This window comes from Berghia stephanieae, chromosome 4, assembly GCF_034508935.2.
Source record: "Berghia stephanieae isolate SIO BIC M18660-M18661 chromosome 4, UCSD_Bste_1.3, whole genome shotgun sequence".
NCBI classification, from domain to species: domain Eukaryota; kingdom Metazoa; phylum Mollusca; class Gastropoda; order Nudibranchia; family Aeolidiidae; genus Berghia; species Berghia stephanieae.
In genome coordinates, this window is record NC_088363.1 from 40,229,467 (window position 1) to 40,252,658 (window position 23,192).

The following is a 23,192-nucleotide window of genomic DNA, read 5'->3' on the forward strand; positions in this document are numbered from 1 at the left end:
GCTGACGAAGGGCTTGTACCCAAAATGTTCATATTATTTCGTATACATCTGCTTACGAGAAATTCTGACAGTCGTGAAAAAATTACTTGTCAATTAGAAAACATTTCTATCACACACGTAAAGGAGGCGGGGGGGGGGGGGGGGGGGGCAAAAACATGATACCATGCAAAGCTACGTAATTATGTTTCAGTTACTTCAATGTTGAAGCCACAACAGCATGGATTGGGATAGACTGCTTTTCATTTAAATCTTGGTGAAAAATTCAGCGGTATTCAAAGTCTCTATCCAAAGCCAAACTCGCTAAAATGGGGATCGAACTTAAATGATATGTAATATGAATCCGATGCGCCGCAACTACGCCATGTTAACGATATCCCATTAGGATCTATCACAATCAGTCAATTCAAACGTCAAACTACCTCAAGGGCGACCTTCTAATCAGAGTTAGTATGACCGACTAAGTGGTCAATCGTTTACATTGCCAACTCTGTCTTATCAACATTAATTTCAGAAACTTGGGAGGAGGCACATGTGTAAGATAAAGATCTGCAAAAAAAAGTGTGTATAAAACAGTGGCAGAAAAAGCAAGACATAAATAAACAAAGAAAAAAAAAAACATCTAAAAGATCAGTCTTCTTCGACCGAGGATCGAATCTCAGACCTCCTGACTACCGTGCTACTAAGCACGACAGACTGGTAATCAGAAGGTCTGAGGTTCGATCCCAAGTCTAGGAAGACTGATTTTTTGGGGATGTTTTTTCTTGTATTTTTCTTTCTCGCTTTATCCAGTACTGTTTCACACACAAAACACACACACAAACACACACACACACACACCACGCTCACACACACTTCACACACACAAACTTTTTCAATCTTTATCAACTCTGTCTGACAAAACACAATGTTTATATATTGGTCATAAAAAACTACAAACATCGATCGATAAGATGACCCATAACTTGTTAAAGGGTTTCAAACCTGAGAATTAACAGGTTCAAGTGTGCTGCTTGTTGACATGCTGGGTCATTATAATCAATTGATATTTGAGGTAAAATTTTCTTTGTCAAATAATGGAAGGGTGTATTATCAAAATACAGCAACTCTCTAATAATATGATCCGACAATAATAATAATAATAATAATTAATAATAATAATAATAATAATAATAATAATAATAATAATAATAATAATAATAATAATAATAATAATAATAATAATAATAATAATAATAATAATAATAATAATGAGGTCATGGGAAGGGAGCAATAACAATATTAACTCTCTCCTTACCAATCCTTTTCAGTATTTTCCCAGCAGAAAAATTGATTGTTTAAACTCAAACCAAGGAGGGCTTTAGAAAGGAGGCTCGCCTTGGATTTTCAGCCCCGATAGTGGGGGCCATTGGTTGGATAACGATTTCAAGCAAAACTACCGCTTTTCTGCCTTGGGACAATTTCCTTGAATGCGCAATAATTGATTCTGTTCTTATAATTTCTGTACCTTATAATAAATTGGTTAATTGGCGACCATAAGTTTTAAATAATATTTCTTATGTCTTGAATGATATGAAAATATACCAAAAGTAGTGAACTATCAAACATTTCACAGGAAAGTATGAACTATTTTTCTATGACGCCCTCTTACAAACTGAGTGATTGGGTGTGTTATATTTTTGAAATCGAAAGTACGAATCTGATTTCAATACCTTTTAATAACTATGGCTAATTTATCGAACCAGAATCTTTGAAAAGTGGTAAGTACCAATAATAATTGCGTAATAATTATTTAAGACATGTTTAGAATTATCAACTGTAGTTCCTGCAGACGATAGTTGGGCCCATTGTCGTGCTTGTTCTGTCGAGTCGCACAGATAATCAGAATCAGGCTCCGCCTGATTCGGAATCCGAATCGGATTACTGTTCCTTATTTTATTATGAATTATGGCCTGCGGCTTTATATTTATATATTTTTTCTATATGGTTAACTGACAAATATTGACTTTATTGTTTTAGTCTAGTGTATAAGTCTAGAGGGCCCCTTTGCTCGTCACGTCAACTTCACAACTTTATCTTGAACAGTCCTTTCTATTTCTACTTCTACTATCTAGAAGTTGCTAGTTAGTGGGTCTGATATTACCATATCATAATCATATATGATGGAACTTGGACTCTGACTCTGAATATATAGTTATGCCCATTACATGGATCTGTGTTGCTGATATGGCTGTCAATCGTATGGGGCTGTGACTAGTAACTAAGACTCTTAATATATAGTTTTGCCTCATTGATCTGAGATGTTACTGTTGTTACAGTTACACCCACTCACTCTATTACTATTATCTCTGTGACTATGGAAAGGAATTATGGATCTGATCTACTCCATTGACTGAAAGGAATGAACTAGTAGTCTGAATATATAGTTTTGTCTCATTGATCTAAGATGAGACTCTATTAAACAACTCTATGACTATGGAAGGGAACTATGGATCTGATTCTGATGCTACTCATTGTGACTGTACTGTAAGGAATGAACTATAGTAGTCAGATGTTTTATGAATGGCGCATGTTTTTCTAGTTTTTCTAAGATGTCCCTCTATCAAAAGTTGCAAAACTTTGTGTCAACCTCCGAATCAATTTCTCTTAACTGAATTAAGATTTTGGCCCGTATTGAATTGTGATGCCATATCACAAAAAAACGTTTCTTCTTCACGACCTATAAAAAGCCACTTTAAAACCGCTGTCATACAATTAGAGATTTTACACTGCTAAATATTTAAACAGTTTCGCACCACAAAGTAAGAGATGACTTCATCGTTTTTCAAAAAAATCGTGTGACACAGTAGTTCCAGCTAGTGGTTATGAGTTCACATCATACTATTACAAAAATTACTATTTTCCGAATAAAAGCAAAACACATTAACATAAAGTAACAACTTTTGTAGTTTGCATCCAATTTTGACTTTATAATTTATTGCTTTTTATTTACATCATGTCGCAATTACCGAAGACTGATATGAATCTCTAGTTTTAACTTATTTGAACTAGTGATTAAATACTCAAAATTGTCAAATTAACATTGAATGTTTATATTTAACTTTGAAAAATTGTATCTATGCATGACCGATTCACACAGCATTTAGTTTTCTTTTAAACCTCTAAGCTCTTAAACAATACGATATAATACGGAATCTCTATCGGTACCTTTCTCGTAAAGCTGCGAAAAGAAGTCTACTTGTATCTATCGATAAGCCATTAAAGAGGACATCTATGGAATTGGAATTTCACAATCAACTCTGAGTTTTGCATGTTATTGTTGTTACGTTGTTGTTGAACACAAGCACATTTTGTGGAAACACTGTATCATAAATTGATGAATTTCTACTTTTGACCGGTCTTCATTAAATTTATGTAATCCTCTTTGGCATAAATACCAAGCTATTTCTCAAAACTTTGAACTCAAAATAATGTTGGAAGTGCGTAATGTTCACTTTTATTTGTATTCATCAAACACGTATATTGATTGTTATAAAATGTAAACTTGTCTGTCGTTCCTTCATATTCAGATTCTGTACGAACATCATATAAGTTTCAATTAACTGAACATTCCATTTTAACAGATTCTTTCAAAATGGATAAGCGGAAAATCATAATTTCGACACTATAAATCATTTTTTAGTTCAGATCCTCACCCGTTATCGATTTTAATATAGCTGTAATAAGCGAAATACTTTCCTATTGTTTTTTTTTAAAGTCGTGATAAAACATTTTTATTAAGACAAAATGATCCAGAGTTTCATACAAATTTTTGCAGCTGTACATCGTGAACAGCTAGCTGAGAAAAAGAAGAAAAAGACGCGCCCCTTATAAAAAATCCGACTATTGTACTCTGAATATATATTGATCTGATATGTTACTTTATTAATTAACTCTATGAATATGGAATGGAATGGAACTATGAATTTGATGCTACTCCATTGACTATATTGAATGAACCAGTACTCTGAATGTTTTTTCTCACATGAACTTTTGCCTCTTGTGAGTGTGATGTTCATGGACGTGATTTGTTAGCAAATTCAAGATGGGGAAAATTGTGGTGTTGCGAATTACAATGGTAACTACAATAAAGCCAACAAATATTGTGTGTTCAGATTGCCTATAAAGAGGAACCAGACCGGTAAACATGGTTAAACAAATCCATCCTCGTGATGATATTGAGCCACATCCGACAAAATTTGTTATTTGTGAAAGACATTGGTCTGCAGGTGTTCCAATGAAAATTCTACCTGGCAGACCGATCGTCCCTTATAGGGATGAAATTGTGTTCAAAAAATTAATAAATTCGAGAGATCCTAATTACAACAACTATGTAGTGCATCCTTTAGTAGATATTTCGGTATTCATATGTTTCTTGGGATCATCCTCCGCAGATTACCTCCCTTTGTTGATATTGTACATCTCCTTTCCCCTTCATCTAATTGTTCATCCTCTTCCTCATAATCACATTACATTTACATTCATTAATCAAGCTTCTAAAGAAATCATCCTGAATCAATCACTATAAGGTCAGTTTTTAGAATATCTAACTATACTACTCATCCTTTCCGTTTCTTGGCTACTCTTATTCACTGCTGATAATACCAATCATTACATTTTTTTTTGGACCCAGAATTCACAATCACTCTCTAAAAAGGTAAATCTTGCCATATAATGCCCCTGCTGTTATTTTGGTGTAAATTTTCTATATTTTTTGTTGGCCCCCACTAGCGTTGCCTGGAGATTCCATATGATTGTCCTTTCAGTATAGTTGTCCTTGACTCAAACACAAAACAACTTTATGTTCTTATTCATTAAACAAAGATAATTCTTCAAAGTTTGTGATGTACAAAATAAATCTGAGTAAGAAAAATGTATATTGTGTCGAGAAGGTATTAAAAGAAATTGGAGGACGACCAACTTTGGTAAACACCATCAGAAAAAGACAGTTAAAATTTCTCGGACATATTTACAGAAAAAAACGCAATTGAAAAGATTGTACTTCCGGGTAAAGTTGCTGGGAAGAAAAGAAGAGGGAGACAGAGGATAGATTACATTGACAATCTGAACGGATGGGTTAATGGAGGAGGAACATGAATCGAGCTATTGAGAAGATCTGAGAACATAATATATGGTTGGAGGGACATGATCGCCGATGTCTGCAACAGGCCTGGCACTTGATGATGATGATATTGTGACAACAAATGTGGTGATGGTTAAGATTCATGAATTCCTGTATTTGAAATGTCGGCCTGTAAAGTGCTCCTGTTATTCCTTCTTGACAGAGACTACTCTGTTATGGGCCTATTTATTAATTTTTACATTCATATGAGGTGGGAGAATATGAGCAGAGAGCCTTCTCCAAAGACTTGCCATTGTTTCGCCTAGAGCGCGGCTATGTGGTCTAGTGGTATGACACGCGTTTTCGGATCTGAAGGTCATGGGTTCGAGCCCGCTCGGTGCCTCGTTGAGTCTTTGGAAAAGGCTCTTTACTCACATTCTCTCACCGTACTCAGGTGTAAAATGAGTGCCTGGCCGTTAACAGCTTTGTTTCAGTCCGAAAAAAAATGCTATATTATCGCTTAACAGGCGTCATATTTACACGTTAAATGTAACTGTTAGCCAGGGACCCCTTGTAAAGCGCTTCCAGCACGTTTAGTGGATATTGAGCTGCATAAAAGATCAATTATTATCATTTTAAAGAGTGGGACTCGAACCAGGTAACAGCTGGCACTAAGGAGAATAGCTTTATGCCAAAAGGCCACCAAGCCTCGCCTATCATGCTATAACGTCATACTTAAACTTAAATGACAGCATGCTTGAATGTGTCAGGCAAATAGTGGTCAGTCTATATTATCAGGAGTTTCGCGTCGATAGCCAGCGGCTTATCTAAGTTTATCATATAAACATACACACTGTCAGTTGGTTCAATTTCAGGTTTTTAGGAGAAAAGACATTGACGTAACTCAGCTCTTTGTTATTGTTTTTAGGCTGCAATTATAATAATTAGTTATTACTAAATTATATCAATCAGATTATAAACGTTCAAGGTTACACATAATTTGTGTTTTAGTACGTTAGATATCCGGCTGGCGGATGTTGTGAGTATTTTATATAAACGCACAGCATTGATACATTCTCTAATATTATCTACCCGTGGGCGAGCTGGTCCTGTGGTTAAACTATTGCACTTTAACCCGAGTTGAGCCTTCTTCTGACACTTTCATGTTTTTTTTCATTGGGAAAGATTTTTAGCCCCCGGTTTTGCTCACTGGCTAAATTAAATCAATTCAGTTCTGCTCAGACTTTTCTTCTTTTTTTTTTTTCAAATATATTTTGGACCTCTTAGTAAAAGGTTCACATGTCTCTGAAATCAATTTTGAGATAACTTGGTTTGTAAAACGATTTTTTGAATTTTCGATAAAATTTGGGATTCCCCAATTATATGATAGTTTGGTCAATTCCGCACACTTTAACCAAATTATAGAAGTTTTTGTGACTGGAAAACCTTCTTATCGTTAACATGTCGGGGTGATTTAAACGACAAACGTCAATAATATTATACCAAAATCAGAAAACAATATATATATATATATATATATATATATATATATATATTTATATATATATATATATATATATATATATATATATATATATATATATATATATATAATTTTCTGTATAAACCATCTCCCAAGAACGTTTCACATAAAGGCATATAACCCAAAACCTTGATTCGTTGATAATACAGTTCGTGTTGGCTCAGGGCTAGTTATTAGTGGTCAGGGTTGAAGGCGATAAGTCGGCGGCACCGCTGCTTTGTACGGCTGATTGAAAGTTTGGTTAGGACTAAAGTGGACTTTGGGGTCGCATATTGGGTTCCTATCACTGCACACTTATGGTCGACATAAGAGGATTATAGACGGGGGTGGAGGTGGCAAAGCAAACGAAGGATTTGAGTGATAGGCCTGTGTATCTGCCAACTTTCATGGCATTTAATTTATGTAGCCTACCTCTGATAGACCGACAATTATGTGTGTTTTGATGCTATGCATTTATAAAAATACTCACAGCATCCGCCAGCCGGATATCTAACGTACCAACACACAAAACTATGTGTAACCTTAAACGTTTATTTCGGTTTAGTGAGAACTACTCGTAAACATGGATGATAAAATACAATAATAAAGGCCTGAGTGACGTCATCTTTGTTCTATTTATAGTAATATTGGGCTTTCCAAAAACAAAACAAAAAGGTTATGGTACATGTGTACATATTTTGCAGGTCTGATAACCGAAATCAGTTTTGGGCTTGATTTAATAGTGTTGTAATGGACAATATTTTACGATGGTTTGAGAATTTTTTTCCTTTACAACAAACCAAAACAATTCGGGTTATCAGACTTGCAGACAAGCGCACGTCGATCATGATAGAAAAGTATCTTTTAAGTCACAATGAATAGAGATACAAAATTATGTTAGTTTTTGTCCCTTTAAAAACCAGTTTTTATTTTCCTTTATAAAATATAAAAATAAAATTAGACATAGTATTATATATGAATGCAAATTCTATTATAGCATTAAAAAACCCTGATAGGATACCGTTTGGATGCGATGGAACACATATTAACAGGTCTGATAACCGATCTCAATGATAGGTTCGGAGTAACGTTGTTGTTATGGATAATGTTTTGCTTGGTTTGAGGGTATTTCCATTACAACAATGACCCCATAAAAATATAGGTCTTCAGACCTGCAATGACGTATACGTCGTCGATCTCATCCATTTACGTTAGAGTCTGTCTCATTGCCTCATAATATTGATGAACAGTTAACTGCCTTACTCTGGAAAGACATGTATTTTAAAATTTGGCCAGAAAACTCGTCCTTAACCCTCTCCTTACCATACATTTTCAGGATGTTCCCCAAATTTCATACCCGACTAACACAAAATAGATTTTTTTATCACTCAGGAATAATAGCAGTAAAATTCTTGCGATACATAATTTCTTGAGCAAAACATGCTCTACAACACACTGTTCATTTTCTTTAAATGTTATGATGTACAAGAGAAATTTGAATAAGAAAAATGTTGGTTGAATCGTAACGAATATGACTATTTTCCTCTAGTTGGTAAGGAGAGGGTTAAATGACCCTCTTTCTTGGCAAACAAAAGTCTCAAACCTATGACTAAAGAAAACACGTGAGGCGTCCAAGGTTTGAGAGTTTTTGTCAAGATAAGGGTCATTTAAATCGATCGATATATTATGTAGGACGTGCTTTGTGGCCGAATTTTTGAATTCGTGTCTTTCCAGAGTGCGTCAGTTAACGGGTCAAAACGCATGAATATATTTGATAACAAAGAATGAAGTGAGTAGAAAGGTGCCAGAAGACAATAGAGATAAGTATACTCTAATAACAAAACTTTGCTGCAATGGGGGCTCGAACCGTAGCCATCGTAAACTTATACTATTGCCATCCGGAAGTATAACGGATCTACATACACAACTCTGTGTAACTATGCACTTTTATAGTTTGGATAATACAGTTAAGTGAGGATTACTCGTGGATGGCAAAAAAAAAATAAATTACAAAGACCCGAGTGACGTCAACTTCATTCTATCTATATAGCCTGACCGTGGCCTTCGTAAAGTTATGGCCTGACACTGACCAAAAATGACGTCCAAATGCTAGTCTTTTGCCACAAAAGAAAACAAATCGTGAGTTGAAATCAATAGTTAAACCAATGTGATCAATTGTTTCCTTTGATACTGCTAACGACAACTCACTAGGCGCCGCACAAACCTAAAAAATGACGCCAAAGGATAAGTCCCAGTGGGTTCTCGTGTCAGGCTATAAGTTAACGGTGGCTGCGCTCGGGGAGAGGATAGCACTACTGTCAGAGCTATCCACCACCCCCAAAAAAGTGTTATCAAACTCTGTGTCTATCTTGTACCGCTCTCCCGACTTCTTCTTTGACTTTGATGTCCTGTTCCGCACATATACTTTGCTTTAAGCTTTAAAATCTGACGCATCGAGTCAATCTGGCAATATATCAGAATGAACGAGGTAAAGGATAACTGAGCCCGTGTACAAAATGATTATGGCCAATCTAGACGTTCAGTTTAATCCATCCACGACTGAACGGATATCCGTAAACTATAAGATCTACATTTGCACGATCAGTTTTCATGAGTTGTTGTCACTTCGCCAACCGTTTGTGGATATCCGTGCGGCCATGGATGAATTATCTGAAGGTCTCAATGAGCCATTAGAATTAGAAGTTATACGAAGATTACCGGAGCGGGGGGAGGGGTGTTGTCACTTTCTGATTAAGGATAGTGTGGGTGAAAATATGTATATGAAGAGTATAGGGGGAAACCAAATATGTCTCTTTTAAAAAATAAATGCCTCTCCGCTCACTTTTCTGAAAAGAGTTAACTACATCTTAAAGCGGGCAGTGGTGTTTAGTACAATCTAATCCATCAAATCGGTCATCGTTATATCTGTAACGCACGGGGCTAAAGCCCTGCTTTACGCGATGATCATTGTGACGTCGACTTGGCGGCGGTACTTTCACAACAAATTGACCTTGGTATGGAGCAAGTTGTCCTCCGCTATCACCTCCAGTAGTCTCGTAGTTAAAGTCAGGTATACCTCCATCAACAAACAATCTATTATCTCCCTTGTCCTTATTTTGGAATCCCTTGTTTTTATATTGGCATAATAATACTTGGGATCAGCAGGACCAAAAAATACTTTTCCTGGGAGTTTCAAGTTATCAGGTAAAACACCGTGGTGTGCATTGTAAGTAGGGGGAATGACAGGAACGGCCGGTGTACGGCGGACATGGTACGAGGAGACGGGAATTTTGTTATGAATGTGATCACTAACAGGGCTGATAACCTCTTGAGTCTTGTAATGGTTGGCTTTGTCGTCATTACGGGCTACACTGTGGATGTTACGATTTTTGTAGGGGCTACTCCTTTCATTAGTATAAACTGGTCTTTGAATAGTTTGATCCTGGTAATAGTTGGCTTTGTCGTCATTATGGGCTACACTGTGGATATTACGATTTGCGTAGGGGCTACTCCTTTCATTATCATAAACTGGTCTTTGAATAGTTTGAGTTTTGTAGTAGTTGTCTCCGCTACGATCTATAGCTGGAATATTACTCCTCTGGGTTTTGTAATAGTCGCTTCTGCCATGATCAACAACTGGGCTGTGAGTGTTCCGGGATTGATAATAGTTGCCTCTACTGTTTTGATCAATGACTGGTCTGTGAATCTTTTCGGTTTCGTAAGCGTTGTCTTTGTTGATTGCGTACCCAGGATGGTATGGACGTTGAAATGCGAGGACATGATCTATTAAATGTCCATTTTGTGTGGCTTTGTTCGAAGTCCCCTGGAGGCTGGAGATGTAAAAACGACATCATTACAATAGTCTTAAACTCATACGTGCCAACTACTACAAAAATTAGAAGCTATGAGTATCTCTACGTCTTTAAAACTCATTAAACATGAAAGATGTTGATACCAAAGTGCATAATCTTAAGGATTTTGAAGTGCTATTTTAACTCTTATGCGTGCAAATAGTTGATCTATAAAGTTAACTGTAGCGACTTCTATTTTATCTAATTACAATTACGAATATTTAAATTTTCAACCAGGTAGGTCTGTTAACTATTAAACCTGTTTCGGCTGTACAGTTAGAGCTGAGGTGAAGTATGTGGAGAGTCTCTTTAAAAGAAGAAGATGGCTATGGTTTGGGCATGTCTGTCGCGGACCTAAAGAAACACTGACAAAGAAGCCTCTGCAAGGAAAGAGGAAGCGAGGCCGCCACAAGGAGACCCGGAGAGGTACCGCGGAGAGGGACCTAAAGCAGAGAGGTATGTCCCTCTGATCACGCCATGAAAACCGGGTAAACTCCTAATGTCTCTGAAGGACTACTTTATTACATTTATGTTATTGTCACACGCCAATTATTCGTAATTTTAATTTTTTTTTTTACTTTGCTTCAATCTAAAGTCTTGGTATAGGGAATACCTAGCACAGGCCTACAGCCGTTCCTCACCATCAACGATAACAGTTAAACTGTATTACTTTACGTAACCATTTTTAAATGTCCTGTCGGAACAAACGATAACAAACAGTCTTTTTTTGCCTGAACTATTTTTGTTTTAACCCTTTTTATTGTTGGGGCATGGACCAACCGAAGTTGTTGCCTCCCCCCCCCCTCTCCAAAAGATACAGAAAAAACGAATAAGGAAAGAATGTTACTCGCTCAGGATCAGAATAATGACAACTTAATTTCTTTGGATACGTCGTGCGAAAGGGAAAAAAGAGTTTGTGGCAGTGAGCAAAAAAATCCAACTTTCTCGGATGAAGTCGTGGAAGAAAGTTGCTGACACAACTAAAGGCCTTCACTGATAAGTAACTGTCGGTGAGAAATAATATAACTCATGTAGCCTCTGAAGTCTAGGATAGGCATAGAATTTGAAAATTAAGAAGAGTTTTAAGCCAAAAATATTCGATGTTATGTATTCTGTTTCCGTTTTAAAACTGTCATAATAATCATTTTTTTGGTATAATACTTTAACATGTATATTGTTTAACTAATTTGACTTACATTTGGCGGAGTTCTCTTCTCATGATCCTAGAGGTGTGGAAGGCATGGGTACCAACACACAACAGGATGATGGCCAGGGACTGTTGGAAAACAAAGTAATATTTTATAGATAGAACGGAATTGACGTCTTTGTTATTAATTTTAGCAGATATCTTTATGAGTAGTCCTTGACAAACTGTATTAATATTAAACGTTCAAGGTTACACATTGTTTCGGGTATATCCGTCGGCGGATGCTATGATTTTAAAAAAAGTAAACCAAATCAATAGATCTTTAAAGTCTAAATAATATTAGCTCACAGCATTGTGTATGCAGCCCACTCAAAAATCAACAACATCCAGTAGTTAATATATACGAACATTTGAGTTTATAATTATCAGATGAGATTAATTTAATATTGTTTTCTTTAAATACATCACAAAGTTTACGTCACTCAGGGCTTTGTTATTGTTATTTTGTGTCATTCATGTTTATGAGCAGTTCTCACTAGACTGGATTAACAATACTTAACGTTCAAGGTTACACATAGTTTTGTGTGTTGGTCCGTCATATTTCCGGATGGCAATGTTGTGAGTTTCTTAGTGAAGAAGAAAGAAAATAGTCCACTTGACAGCCATAGTCAGAAAAGAACACGTACATCTAAAAGTTTGGTCAGAAAACTATTCCTTCAAATATCGATCAATTATATTGACCCTCTTCTAAGAATTCTCAAAATTGGGACTTCAATAAAAGTCTTCAAGGAAGTCAAAGATATGAGATAGATATTTCATGAAGAAATATAGATAATTCATATTGAATGTCTGATGTCAACAGTTATCAGCCATGTTGTTCAATTTGAGCATATTTTGGGTAAATAATTTTGCCCGATGTGGAAAAACGAAAGTGGCTGTAGCTGGGCTTGAACCTGGGACCTTCTGGGTCACAGTGCAATGCCTTAATCAATCGGATGGAAAATGTGTGATATTATAATCCCACACAGATATGCTCAATTTACAACATTTTATAAACATATGAATTCAATTTCCAGTCCCTAGTCGAGTCCGTCCCAATATTATACCACTTTCAGACAATGGATCATCCATGAATTCAATTTCCAGTCCTCGGCCGTCCCGATGTTATACTACTTTCAGACAATAGACAATGGATCAGACAACATTTTATATAACCATGGATTCTATTTCCAGTCCCTAGTCCGTCCCGCTATTATACCACTTTCAGACAATGGATCATATCAATGGTCAAACCTCTGAAGTCCCGATTTTCTCGAACAACGGATCAAAATTCTGAAGTCTACAAACTAGCTTTGCGCACCAAGTTTTATTTAATTTTGGGTGAATCAGACATCTGATCACATCGGCATCAGAGGTCTGATCCGCCCAAAATTAAATAAAACATAGTGCACAAAGCTCGTTTGTAGACTTCAGAATTTTGATCCGCCGATCGTGATAATCGGGACTTCAAAGGTTTGATCCGCTGACCAACAATGCATTTTTTTGGTTTCGTTTATTAACTTGTATGCCATCAACATTTAAAATCATATTATTCATTTAAATCAAATGATTCACATCTAGAAATAAATAAGACTGGTCTTTATCGACGTGTTTTTATATGCAGATCTGATAACCCAAATTGTTATGGGCAAACGTTTGTGATGGAAATATTCTCAAACCAACTCAAAATATTGCCCGTAGCAACAACCCACCCATCATTGCGACTAGTTATCAGACCTGCATATATTTTCACGTAGGCCTTTAATTTGGAAATAAGAAAATAAAATTACTCACCAGTATTTTGAAACACGTAAAAGCCATTGATAACCAATGCCAGAAGACACGTCCTCACATTGAAACCAAAAAGGCCGAAAAATAAAAATAAGTACGCATCTGAAGTTGTAAAATGATTTTTAGAAGAAAAAAGGGAAACGGAAGTTACGTTAGCTTTTAGGGATTAATCGTCGCCAGGATAACCGTTCTTGATTCAACAAGATTACTGTCGTTCACTTGAAAAAAGACATTTTTTTTTGGTCAGAAAACTCATCCTTCAATATCAATCGATTAAAAAAGGAATCTCAAACCTGGGACTACCTTAAGGACTTCCTCTAAGTTCCAAGTTTGAAAGATTTTGAAAAGATGAAGGTTATATTAATCGATCGATGTTTGCTGGACGAGATTTCTGGCTAAAATCTTTTTAATGTGTTTTCTTCAGAGTACGGTAGGTTAAACCCATTTATCATTGACAATGGGGAAGTCAAATATCATTATATTGGTTCTTTCCGGCCCCACAACGGATTTTGTTTACATGGGGAAAATGTTAACTCATCACAACGTAAAGAGGCAGTGTAAATGTCCTCAATCTTTTCCTCTTTGTCCAGAATTTAACAGTTAGTCGAGTTTTCAAGTGAGATATTGACATTTTGTCCATAGTTCAACGATAAAAGCTAACCCTACGTCTCACGAGGCTTTGACTCTCCAATTAAGAGTCAATTATTGCTAATTCTTTACTTGATTAATGGAAAATCGGCGAGCCAAAGGAAGAATCAAGACGCCGACGGTATCATGTGTAACTTAAATAAATTGGGTCGCTGGGTGCATGTTTAAACGATGGTGTAGGATATATCTTGGATGATTAGGTGGATTTATATGGGGTTGATGGATAAAAAAAAATCAATAGGTATAAATCTGGCTGGGTACCTGCGTATTGCGGGAATGCGTTTTTCAAAGTTATGTCCCTTAGTTATGTCCAACATCATTATGGAGCCACACACATGTAGACACTATTGTTTAGGGCTTAATGTTTTTTTTCAAATGAACGGGACTTATACAAGCTCAAAATTTGTGACGACACACCTTTTACTCTTCCAGTTTCAAATTCCTTGGAAGTGTGTATATAACCAGTCAAAGTAAAGTGCGGACGGGTCTCAAGAGCGTAATTAGCGAGGACTTACCCAGACTCAAAGTCTACTTCGACAAGTGATACCTGAAGATGAACACTTTGAAAACACTGGCCAATTCAACTATGCAGTGGTTGGCACACCCGTAAACTGAACGTCCTCGTCGGAGACTATGTTCTCCTGTATCAGCCGCATCCAAAATACCTGGGGGTGACGCTGGACCGCAACCTTACCTATCGGGTGCATCTTTAAAGAGTTGCCCCGGAAGATAGAGAAACGCAACAGTTTTCTGATGAGGCTGGTGGGATCAACTTGGGGTGCTAACCCAGCGCTTCTGAGGACGTCCGCCCTGGCACTATGCTATTCTATCGCGGAGTATTTCGATCCAGGGTGTGGTAGAAACAGGAATGTTGAAAAAGTAGATGTTAAAGAGAGAGGGAATGGGGATACCCCTCTCAAGCGCATAATAAACGGTGCCCCCATTTTGAGCCGAAATAAGTCGCTGCAACCCTTATACGTAGATTCCCTGACTTCGGACAGAGATGCATATTCGAGATGGAAGTCGTTTAGACGAACTCAATCCGCCGAGGGGCGGGGACATCGACTCCTCAAAACTGGGAGAGAAGTTGCCAGGTTTCTCCAAGAGGATGCACGGGGTGGCAACGAAACGGCTTCGGTCGAGAACTAAACTAACGGCAAAATTGCTTCATCATTGGGGAATTTCCACCTGTCCAATATGTACCCGTTGTGGTAACGAGGCCGAAACCGCAGAGCATCTCGTTGAAAGGTGTGTTGTGACGAAGCATCCGGGTGTGTTTGTGGGTTGTACGAGTGCGGTAAGGAATTTGCTGATTGGGTCGAATGTCATAGCATAGTAGTGTGAGCATCATTAGAAGCTGCTGACTTTGGACCGGAAGGCTCAGGGGTCAAGTCTCGCTCTGAGTGGGGTAAACGTTGAGTCCTTGGAAAAGGCTCTTTACACATGTTCTTCACCGAACGCAAGTGTAAAATGCCTACTTGGCCGTTAACAGCGTGGTCTCTGTCGGAACAAAATAATAGCGCATAACAGGTGTCATGTCTCTCCCTACATGTTATTGCTGTTGGCTGTTGTTAAGTGTTCTAATCACATTTGGTGGATATTGCGCTATTGTTTATGTTTATATATGTATTTTGTATTCATGATATAAAAAACTACTAAAAATAACTTTTTGTTTTCGAATACACCATGCTTTTAGCACATACAATCATATGTAGAAGCTTTCATTACTAAGCTCTTTGTCGATATTGTATTTTTCTGATATAATGGTTTGTAAGTGGAACTTGTCGCTTACGTTAATAGGTCAAATTAACGACGAAATATATCAATCTATTGAAATCCCCCTCATCTTGTCAATGACTCTCAGCCCTGAGATTTAATTTAAGACTTAGGTTTGAGACGGCTTTTAATGGTCTCATTGTTGTGATTGATTTACTCTCATCAAGGAGTATATATATATATATATATATATATATATATATATATATATATATATATATATATATATATATATATATATATAGGTCTGACATCCAAACCCACTTATGGGCCTAGTTTAACATTGTTGTAATGGACAATATTTTTTCGTCATTTTAAAATCATTAAAACAATGAGCCCATAAGGAATTGGGTTATCAGACTTGCAAAATGTGCACTTAGCTCTCAGGTCGACTCAAAAGCTGTCCATTGCAACAATGTTAAAACAAGCGCACAATTGCGTTTGGCTATCAGATTTGTACAATGTGCACATCGGTTTGAGGCCATTTAGAGCCAATCAAATCCAAGAGGATAAGAGGTTTTATTAACCATGGTGAACAAAAACTAAATTTATAAGACACTAATCATGTTTCAGTTTTTAAATTTATAAAAAAAACACTATCCATGTTCATTTTGTAAATTTATAGAATGCTATTCATGCTTCATTCTATAAATTTATGAAACACTTTTCATGTTTCATTTAAAAAAAAAATTATTAGACACTTTTCAGGTCTCATTTTATAAATTTATAAAACACTATTCATGCTTCATTTTATAAATTTATAAAACACTATTCATGCTTCATTTTATGAATATTCATGTTTCATTTCGTGAATTTATAACACTATACATGTTTCATTTTATAAATGTATAAGACACTTTCATGTTTCATTTTATAAATTTATAAGATACTATTTATGTTCCATTTTATAAATCTATGTAACACTATTCGTGTTTGATTTTTATGAATTTATCAAACCTTATTCGTGTTTCAGTTTATAACTATATGACACACTACGTATTCCATTCATTCCTCGGGTAGAGCCAAAACATTTTCACCGGAAATAGAAAGATAAAGGTCAAAACGCGTAGGGGACAATATCATTTTTGTAAAACATTCATACATGTTTGTTTACCGTGGCTGTAAACCGCTAGGTGTTTACATTTTCTACACAAGATAGTGTAAATAAATCAAATATTTGCACGCAAACTGCATGCTATTCTCGAGTTTTCAAATTTCAACAAATGTTTTCAAAAATTGGCAAATAATTCAAATACTGTTGTTTTCATCGAATGAGTTTTTATAAAGTGCAATATCCACTAAATATGTGGCCTAGTAGCTTAGCACTACGGCGTCTCGCCTTGTCTCAAAAGTCAAGCAATGCTAAGTGTGATCACTGGAAAATTATGCTCCCGACGCTGTGTCCATCGTTAAGACACTCTAAACGCATTACCCCACTCGACTCATTTGCGAATGAGTACCTAGCTATAGACAATAACGGTCATTTTAAGAATGTTAGTACATAAAACACGCCTAGTACAGTATGAAATGAAACTTTGGTTCAATATGGCTGGTTAGGGGAATAGATGAAAGATTGCGAATCGCATTGAGAATGCTTAACCCGTAGAAATGCACTAGTATATACAATTCCATGTTTATTATTTGTCACATTAATGTAGTCTTCAGAGCCGTTAGTTCCATGAAGCAGGGGTTTATCCTGGTTTCTATATCGTAAAATGGACAACTGAAATTACTTGCTATCTTTTGGACAGGGCGATAGTCTATACCCAAAATACTTTCCGCAATGACTAACAAACGCAGTTATCTATTCACTGCTGAAAGGGGGGGGGGGGGGGGAAATAAATGCCCTGTCTGGCCCCGGGATTGATCTTGCTCCTTTTGCGTATGAAGCGAGTGCTCTATCAACTGAGCTATCGGGTCCCCCTCCCCTTATCAAAGAGTTTTACGAGACTTCTGGAGCCAACAGCAAATAGTGGGGAGGACTATCTCCAAGGTTACGAAATATTTAAAATTGGTCAAAAACTGTATTTTAAGACTCCAATTAAACAATTCTCGGAAAAATAATCGTGAAAGTCAGTAAATATGAACAGAAGAATAAATATAATTATTAAGTAGATAGGTCGTGATCAGAAGAAGATTTTAATTTTACTTAAATTGTCAACAACAATAACAACAACAAAACAAAACAAAAAAAAAACACAAAAAAACAAAACAACAAAAAACATCACAGTGTTTCTTGTTACTCCCCTTTGTTTTTATTGTTTGCAAGTGATGTAACCAGTTACAAGTTCAGTAACAAGTTCAGTCGCGCAAGAAAACAATCAAATGGTTTGTCTATAAATGTCATTTTCTCTTCTTAATTAAAGGTTCCATTAAATAATTACACAATTTCTAATTTTATACCAAAGTAATCTTTTATTACTGATATTTTTAAATATGAGGCGTAATACAATAATTTTTTAATTTGTTCTGGGTTTCGGCACTCATTCTTGATAAAAACACTCCTAAAGTCATGATATTTATGGTCTAAAACTCGATACTGAAAACCAATACAAGTTCAAACATTGTAGTATCAAGAGTCGAGAAAATATTTTGTATGTCAATGACTCAGACTTCTTAACCCTGTAAAGATCATTGATCTAGATTTGTTGCTTCTAGTTCACCCAGACTTGCTACAGTTTTTGAGGCGATAGGCCATATTTGAGTCACAATATGTAGTTTTTTTTATAAGTATGAAAGAAATTAGAAAACATAAATAAAATAGATAAATAATAAAATTCCCTTTATTCATCCCATACGGGAGTTTTTTTTTTATCTAGGGTCTATTCCAAGGGAAGACTAAAATAACCCAGGCTTCATCCGCAGTGAATGCTGCAGATTAAGCTAGGGCGAGGTGACTTACTCAAGGCTACACAGCGCAGCGTCGGGTGATCAAACTCGGTACCTTTCGGATACGATGCAAAGACCGTACCGCTGAGCCACGCTTATATAAATATCTCAGATTCATTTGAGCTTTGAGATTTTCTGCTTCTAGTTTATCATGATATAATACCGTTTTGAGACGATCGGTCACATTTGTGTCAAAATATTTTGAGTAGTTCAGAAACGAGAAGATATTTTATAGAAATAATCTAGATTCCTTACCCTGTTTGTCTTTTCTCTAGATTTTCTGCATCCCAGTTCAGCGCGACACAACACTCAAAAATACATAGACATTATGGAGGCTTGTGACAATTGAATGCACACAATTGTATAATATAACAATTTATGAAAACAAAAACAAACCCAAATTCAGCGGGAAATCCTCCTTCGGCCATTAACAAAAAAAAACCCAGTAAAAATGTTGATATAGTATTGCTTAAATTACGGTCAGTTGAAAAACAAATCAACTTTGTAACTGTACAATGGTCTTTAGTGTGGACAGTACAACGACAAGACCCTTAAAAAAAACATGAAGACTTGTTTTCCAAAACTCGTTAAGTGGATTTTTCTACTTTTTGAGATTTTCTATCCATGAGATAAATTGAAACGTAAATTTTATATTAATCATCAATCGGCACAAACATTTTTATTAGATTTGTATGAATCTAAAGTGTAAATGATAAAATAAAATACGAATGAGAAAATATAAGGGAAATAATCCTCAATATCTCGAAATGGGGTAAAACGGAGTTAGAGAGTTTTGGATAACCGCTCTTCATAAATAAATAAATAAATAAATAAATATATATGTATATATATATATATATATATATATATATATATATATATATATACATATATATATATATATATATATATATATATATATATATATATATATATGCTTGAGCTTTCATATAAAGCTTACTGTCCACTCAACGTACTTAGATGGGAGATGGAAAGAGATTTTTTTTCCGAGGTCTTAACTTAGCGCTACCCAGAGAGGGAATCGAACGAGGAGCCTTCAGGTCCTTAAGGGGTGTCATACTAGTCGTAGTAGACTACAAAGCCGCACAATGCAATGTTGTAAAAGGATAATGGTCTTGTGTGTGGAAAAAAAGCCAGGCCGATTGGCTATGAAGGAATTTTTTATATGAAAGAAACGTGCTCAAAGATAATAATAATATGAGTAATGAGCCTTTTTTCGAGGACTTGACATTGTGCCGTCGAAAGAAGAGACTCAACCCAGGAGCCTATCGGTCACTCACCAGACCAAAAGCCGCACAATGCACTGTTATAACGAGACGGTGGTATTTGGGGTTATGGGGGGGGGGGGGGTGCTAAAAAACGTGGCCCTTATGGCAGTTTGGTTAAACCGATCATATTTCATTTGTGACCCATCGTGTTAAAACGGTATTAAATCGGGATGGATTGGATGCTAGCATTGAGTTCACAGCCAAAAATATGAAATTATGAAAGTTGTGTCAGTTTTAAAGTTATATGGTGAAAAATAAAAATACTTAAATGAAATAAAATTCCCTTTATTCATCCCCAAAGGGAAATTTGTCTTTAGGGTCTATTCCTATGGAAGACTGGAATAACCCAGGCGTAAGCCGCCGTGCAGTAGGGCGAGGTGGCTTGCTCAAGGCCATACAACGGGGCGGGTAGTCGAACTCGGTACCCTTGGATACGAAGCAAAGACCGTACCGCTGAGAAACGCTGCCCCCATACAAATGATTATAATCTCTTAAGCTAGCTAAAAAAAATCAGAAAATAAAATAACAAAAACAAACTAAAACTTTACATTCCTTGTCATATTCATTTTAAAATCTATTTTGGATGGTCAGCGTATCAAACCTCTGAAGTCCCGATTTTCACGACCAGCGGATCAAACCTCTGAAATATATATAGATACGAGCTTTGAGCATCTTGTTCTATTCAATTTTTCGGCAGATCAGACCTCTGACTACATCAAAATAAAGACGCCCAAAATTTTAAAAAACATGGTGAGCAGAACTCGTATGTAGAGTTTTGATCCTACCGATCGTGAAAATCGAGACTTCAGAGGTTTATTTCGGTTGGCAGTTGAGGAGGGATGATGATGATGATGATGATGATGATGATGATGATAATGATGATGATGATGATGATAATGATGATGATGATGATGATGATGATGATGATGATGATGATGATGGTGATGATGAATAGCGTTAAAGGGTGACGGGCCACATAATATTTTGTCACAATTGGGCCCTTAAAGAATGAAGTAGGAATTAAAACGATTCGAAATACGAACTTTGGGCCGTTTGGGATATAATAGGTTGTATTTATTCTTTAGGGGATTCCGAAGGCTCAGCGGGTAGAGCACTCGCTTCACGCGCTAAGGGACCGAGTTCGATGTCGGGTGAGGTCGATTTTTTTTCTGACCTCCCTCTGTCGACCCAGCAGTGATTGGATATCTAGGTTGATAGATCTGGCGGAAAATAGTTTGCGATAGACTAGTGTCCTATCCAAAGGGTAGAAAGCAATTGCTATTGTCCGACCCCATGCTCCTAATGGCTGTGAAGGATAAAGAATAGAAATCAATTAACATTTTCATATTATTAGGTATAAGTTCGGCTATGTGGTCTTTCGTATGACACTCGCTTTCGGATCGGAGGGTCTTGTTTTCAAGCCTCGTTGGCGCATAGTTGAGTCCTTGGAAAGGGCTCTTTACTCACATTCTCTCACCGTACTCATGTGTAAAATGAGTACCTGGCCGATAACAGCGTTGTCTCTGTCCGAAAAAAAATTGTCATGTCTCGTTCTATATGTTATGTGTTGCTGTTGGCTAGGATCCATTTGTAATGCGCTTTGAGCACGTTTAGTGGATATTGCGTTATGTAAAATCTCAAATTTAAGTTCAATTTACTATAGCTATCTCATCCGAGATATCACCGTTTTGAGTCATGGGTCCACATATTATTGTTCATTCAAATGTCAATTGAAGGGTGGTAGCAACAGGACAAAAGACAGTTACCTTAACACCCGACGGAGATAGGCAAACAGCTCTGCTGAAGGGAAAGTGTCTAATCAACCCTGCAAAACCGCAGATTCATGCAATGCATGAAATTTACATCCCTGCTCGTTAAGCCTCTTGTTCACTGCCTCTCTAGACGCTCCATTTAAAGGTCACCTCCCAATATAAATTTTGGTATTCTCGATTTTGATAGAGCCTTGCCTTCCTTTCTGTTTTGATGCCGGCGAATTGGAAAAAAAATTGCCAGTTTCTTTTAAAGTCAAAAGAAATTTGGCCCTCAAAATTTAGGGTCGGCCCTGCATTTGTCATATAGATAGCTGGATTCCATCCTTATATTTACGTATATTGTAATTTCAAGATTATTTGCAAGACGAGTAAACCCTTACAGCTTCACTAATCAGATTGAGAGAGAGAGAGAGAGAGAGAGAGAGAGAGAGAGAGAGAGAGAGAGAGAGAGAGAGAGAGAGAGAGAGAGAGAGAAAGAGAGAGAGAGAGAGAGAGAGAGAGAGAGAGAGAGAGAGAGAGAGAGGGAGAGAAAGAGAGGGTGGGGGGGGGGGAGGGCACGGGGAGAATGCCGGGATACATGAATGTAAAGAAAGAGAACAGGTTCGTATTGATGTTATTTGCTTTTAGGTAAAATACTCACAATATGATGAAACCTACCAATACACAGATGTGACGTTAAACGTTGATAGTATGATTTATACAGAGTAAATTTGTAAAATCGCCTTGGGCTATCTTCGGAGTGTCATATAAAAATGTTGACCATCACTTCTCTGTGGGTCGTTGTTTGTGGTCTCGACTGTAGCAATGTCACAGGCATTTACCTGTAATCCTTATAATATTTTAATACATTACTTCTCATTGACACATGCACGTATATTGCACTGAGTTGTGAAAATATAATCACCTTTATTCATTATTTTAGAGAATGTGGACAAACTGGATCTGCTTTGTATTGATCTTGGTCCCTTTGCGTATGTGAAGCGAGTGCTCTACTTACTGACCTATTGAGACCCAGTTCTGTAAAAGAAATGTTTTATAAATGGGGACTGAAATTCTTCACAACTATAGAGACAGAGAATACTGGACACCTTCAGTATAATTCTCATAATTGAAACTAGCAACACAACATATATAGATACAGATATAGATATATTTACATACAGATATAGATACAGATAATATAGATACAGATATAGATACAGATGTAGAAACAGATGTAGATACAGATATAGACATTTATATAGATATAGATATATATTATACAGATATAGATACTGATATATATACAGATATAGATACAGATAAACGTACAAATAAAGATACAGATACAGATACATATATAGATACAGATATAGATACGTAAATAGATA

At 36.4% G+C, this 23,192-nt stretch overlaps 2 protein-coding genes across 2 annotated transcripts in view; both read right to left on the reverse strand.

The window, feature by feature from the left end:
- The window catches only part of LOC144970560 (uncharacterized), a gene marked incomplete in the record, with an annotated part of 124,031 nt that overhangs the window by 54,481 nt on the left and 46,358 nt on the right, over nucleotides 1-23,192 (reverse strand).
- On the reverse strand, nucleotides 7,237-13,590 carry LOC144970561 (uncharacterized). The gene is made up of 3 exons (XM_078910323.1): nucleotides 13,452-13,590; nucleotides 11,668-11,747; nucleotides 7,237-10,450 (listed from the first exon to the last, which is right to left on the reverse strand). The coding sequence occupies exons 1-3, from the start codon at nucleotides 13,476-13,478 to the stop codon at nucleotides 9,616-9,618; spliced, it is 942 nt and encodes a 313-aa protein (XP_078766449.1). The 5' UTR covers nucleotides 13,479-13,590; the 3' UTR covers nucleotides 7,237-9,615.

Bases quoted from the DNA above. Each gene is read 5' to 3' on its own strand.
- LOC144970561 (XM_078910323.1), bottom strand. From the start codon at position 13,478: ATGGCTTTTACGTGTTTCAAAATACTG. The intron at 11,748-13,451 runs GTGAGTAATTTT...GTTTTCCAACAG, and splicing joins TTACGTGTTTCAAAATACTG to TCCCTGGCCATCATCCTGTT. The intron at 10,451-11,667 runs GTAAGTCAAATT...TTACATCTCCAG, and splicing joins AGAAGAGAACTCCGCCAAAT to CCTCCAGGGGACTTCGAACA.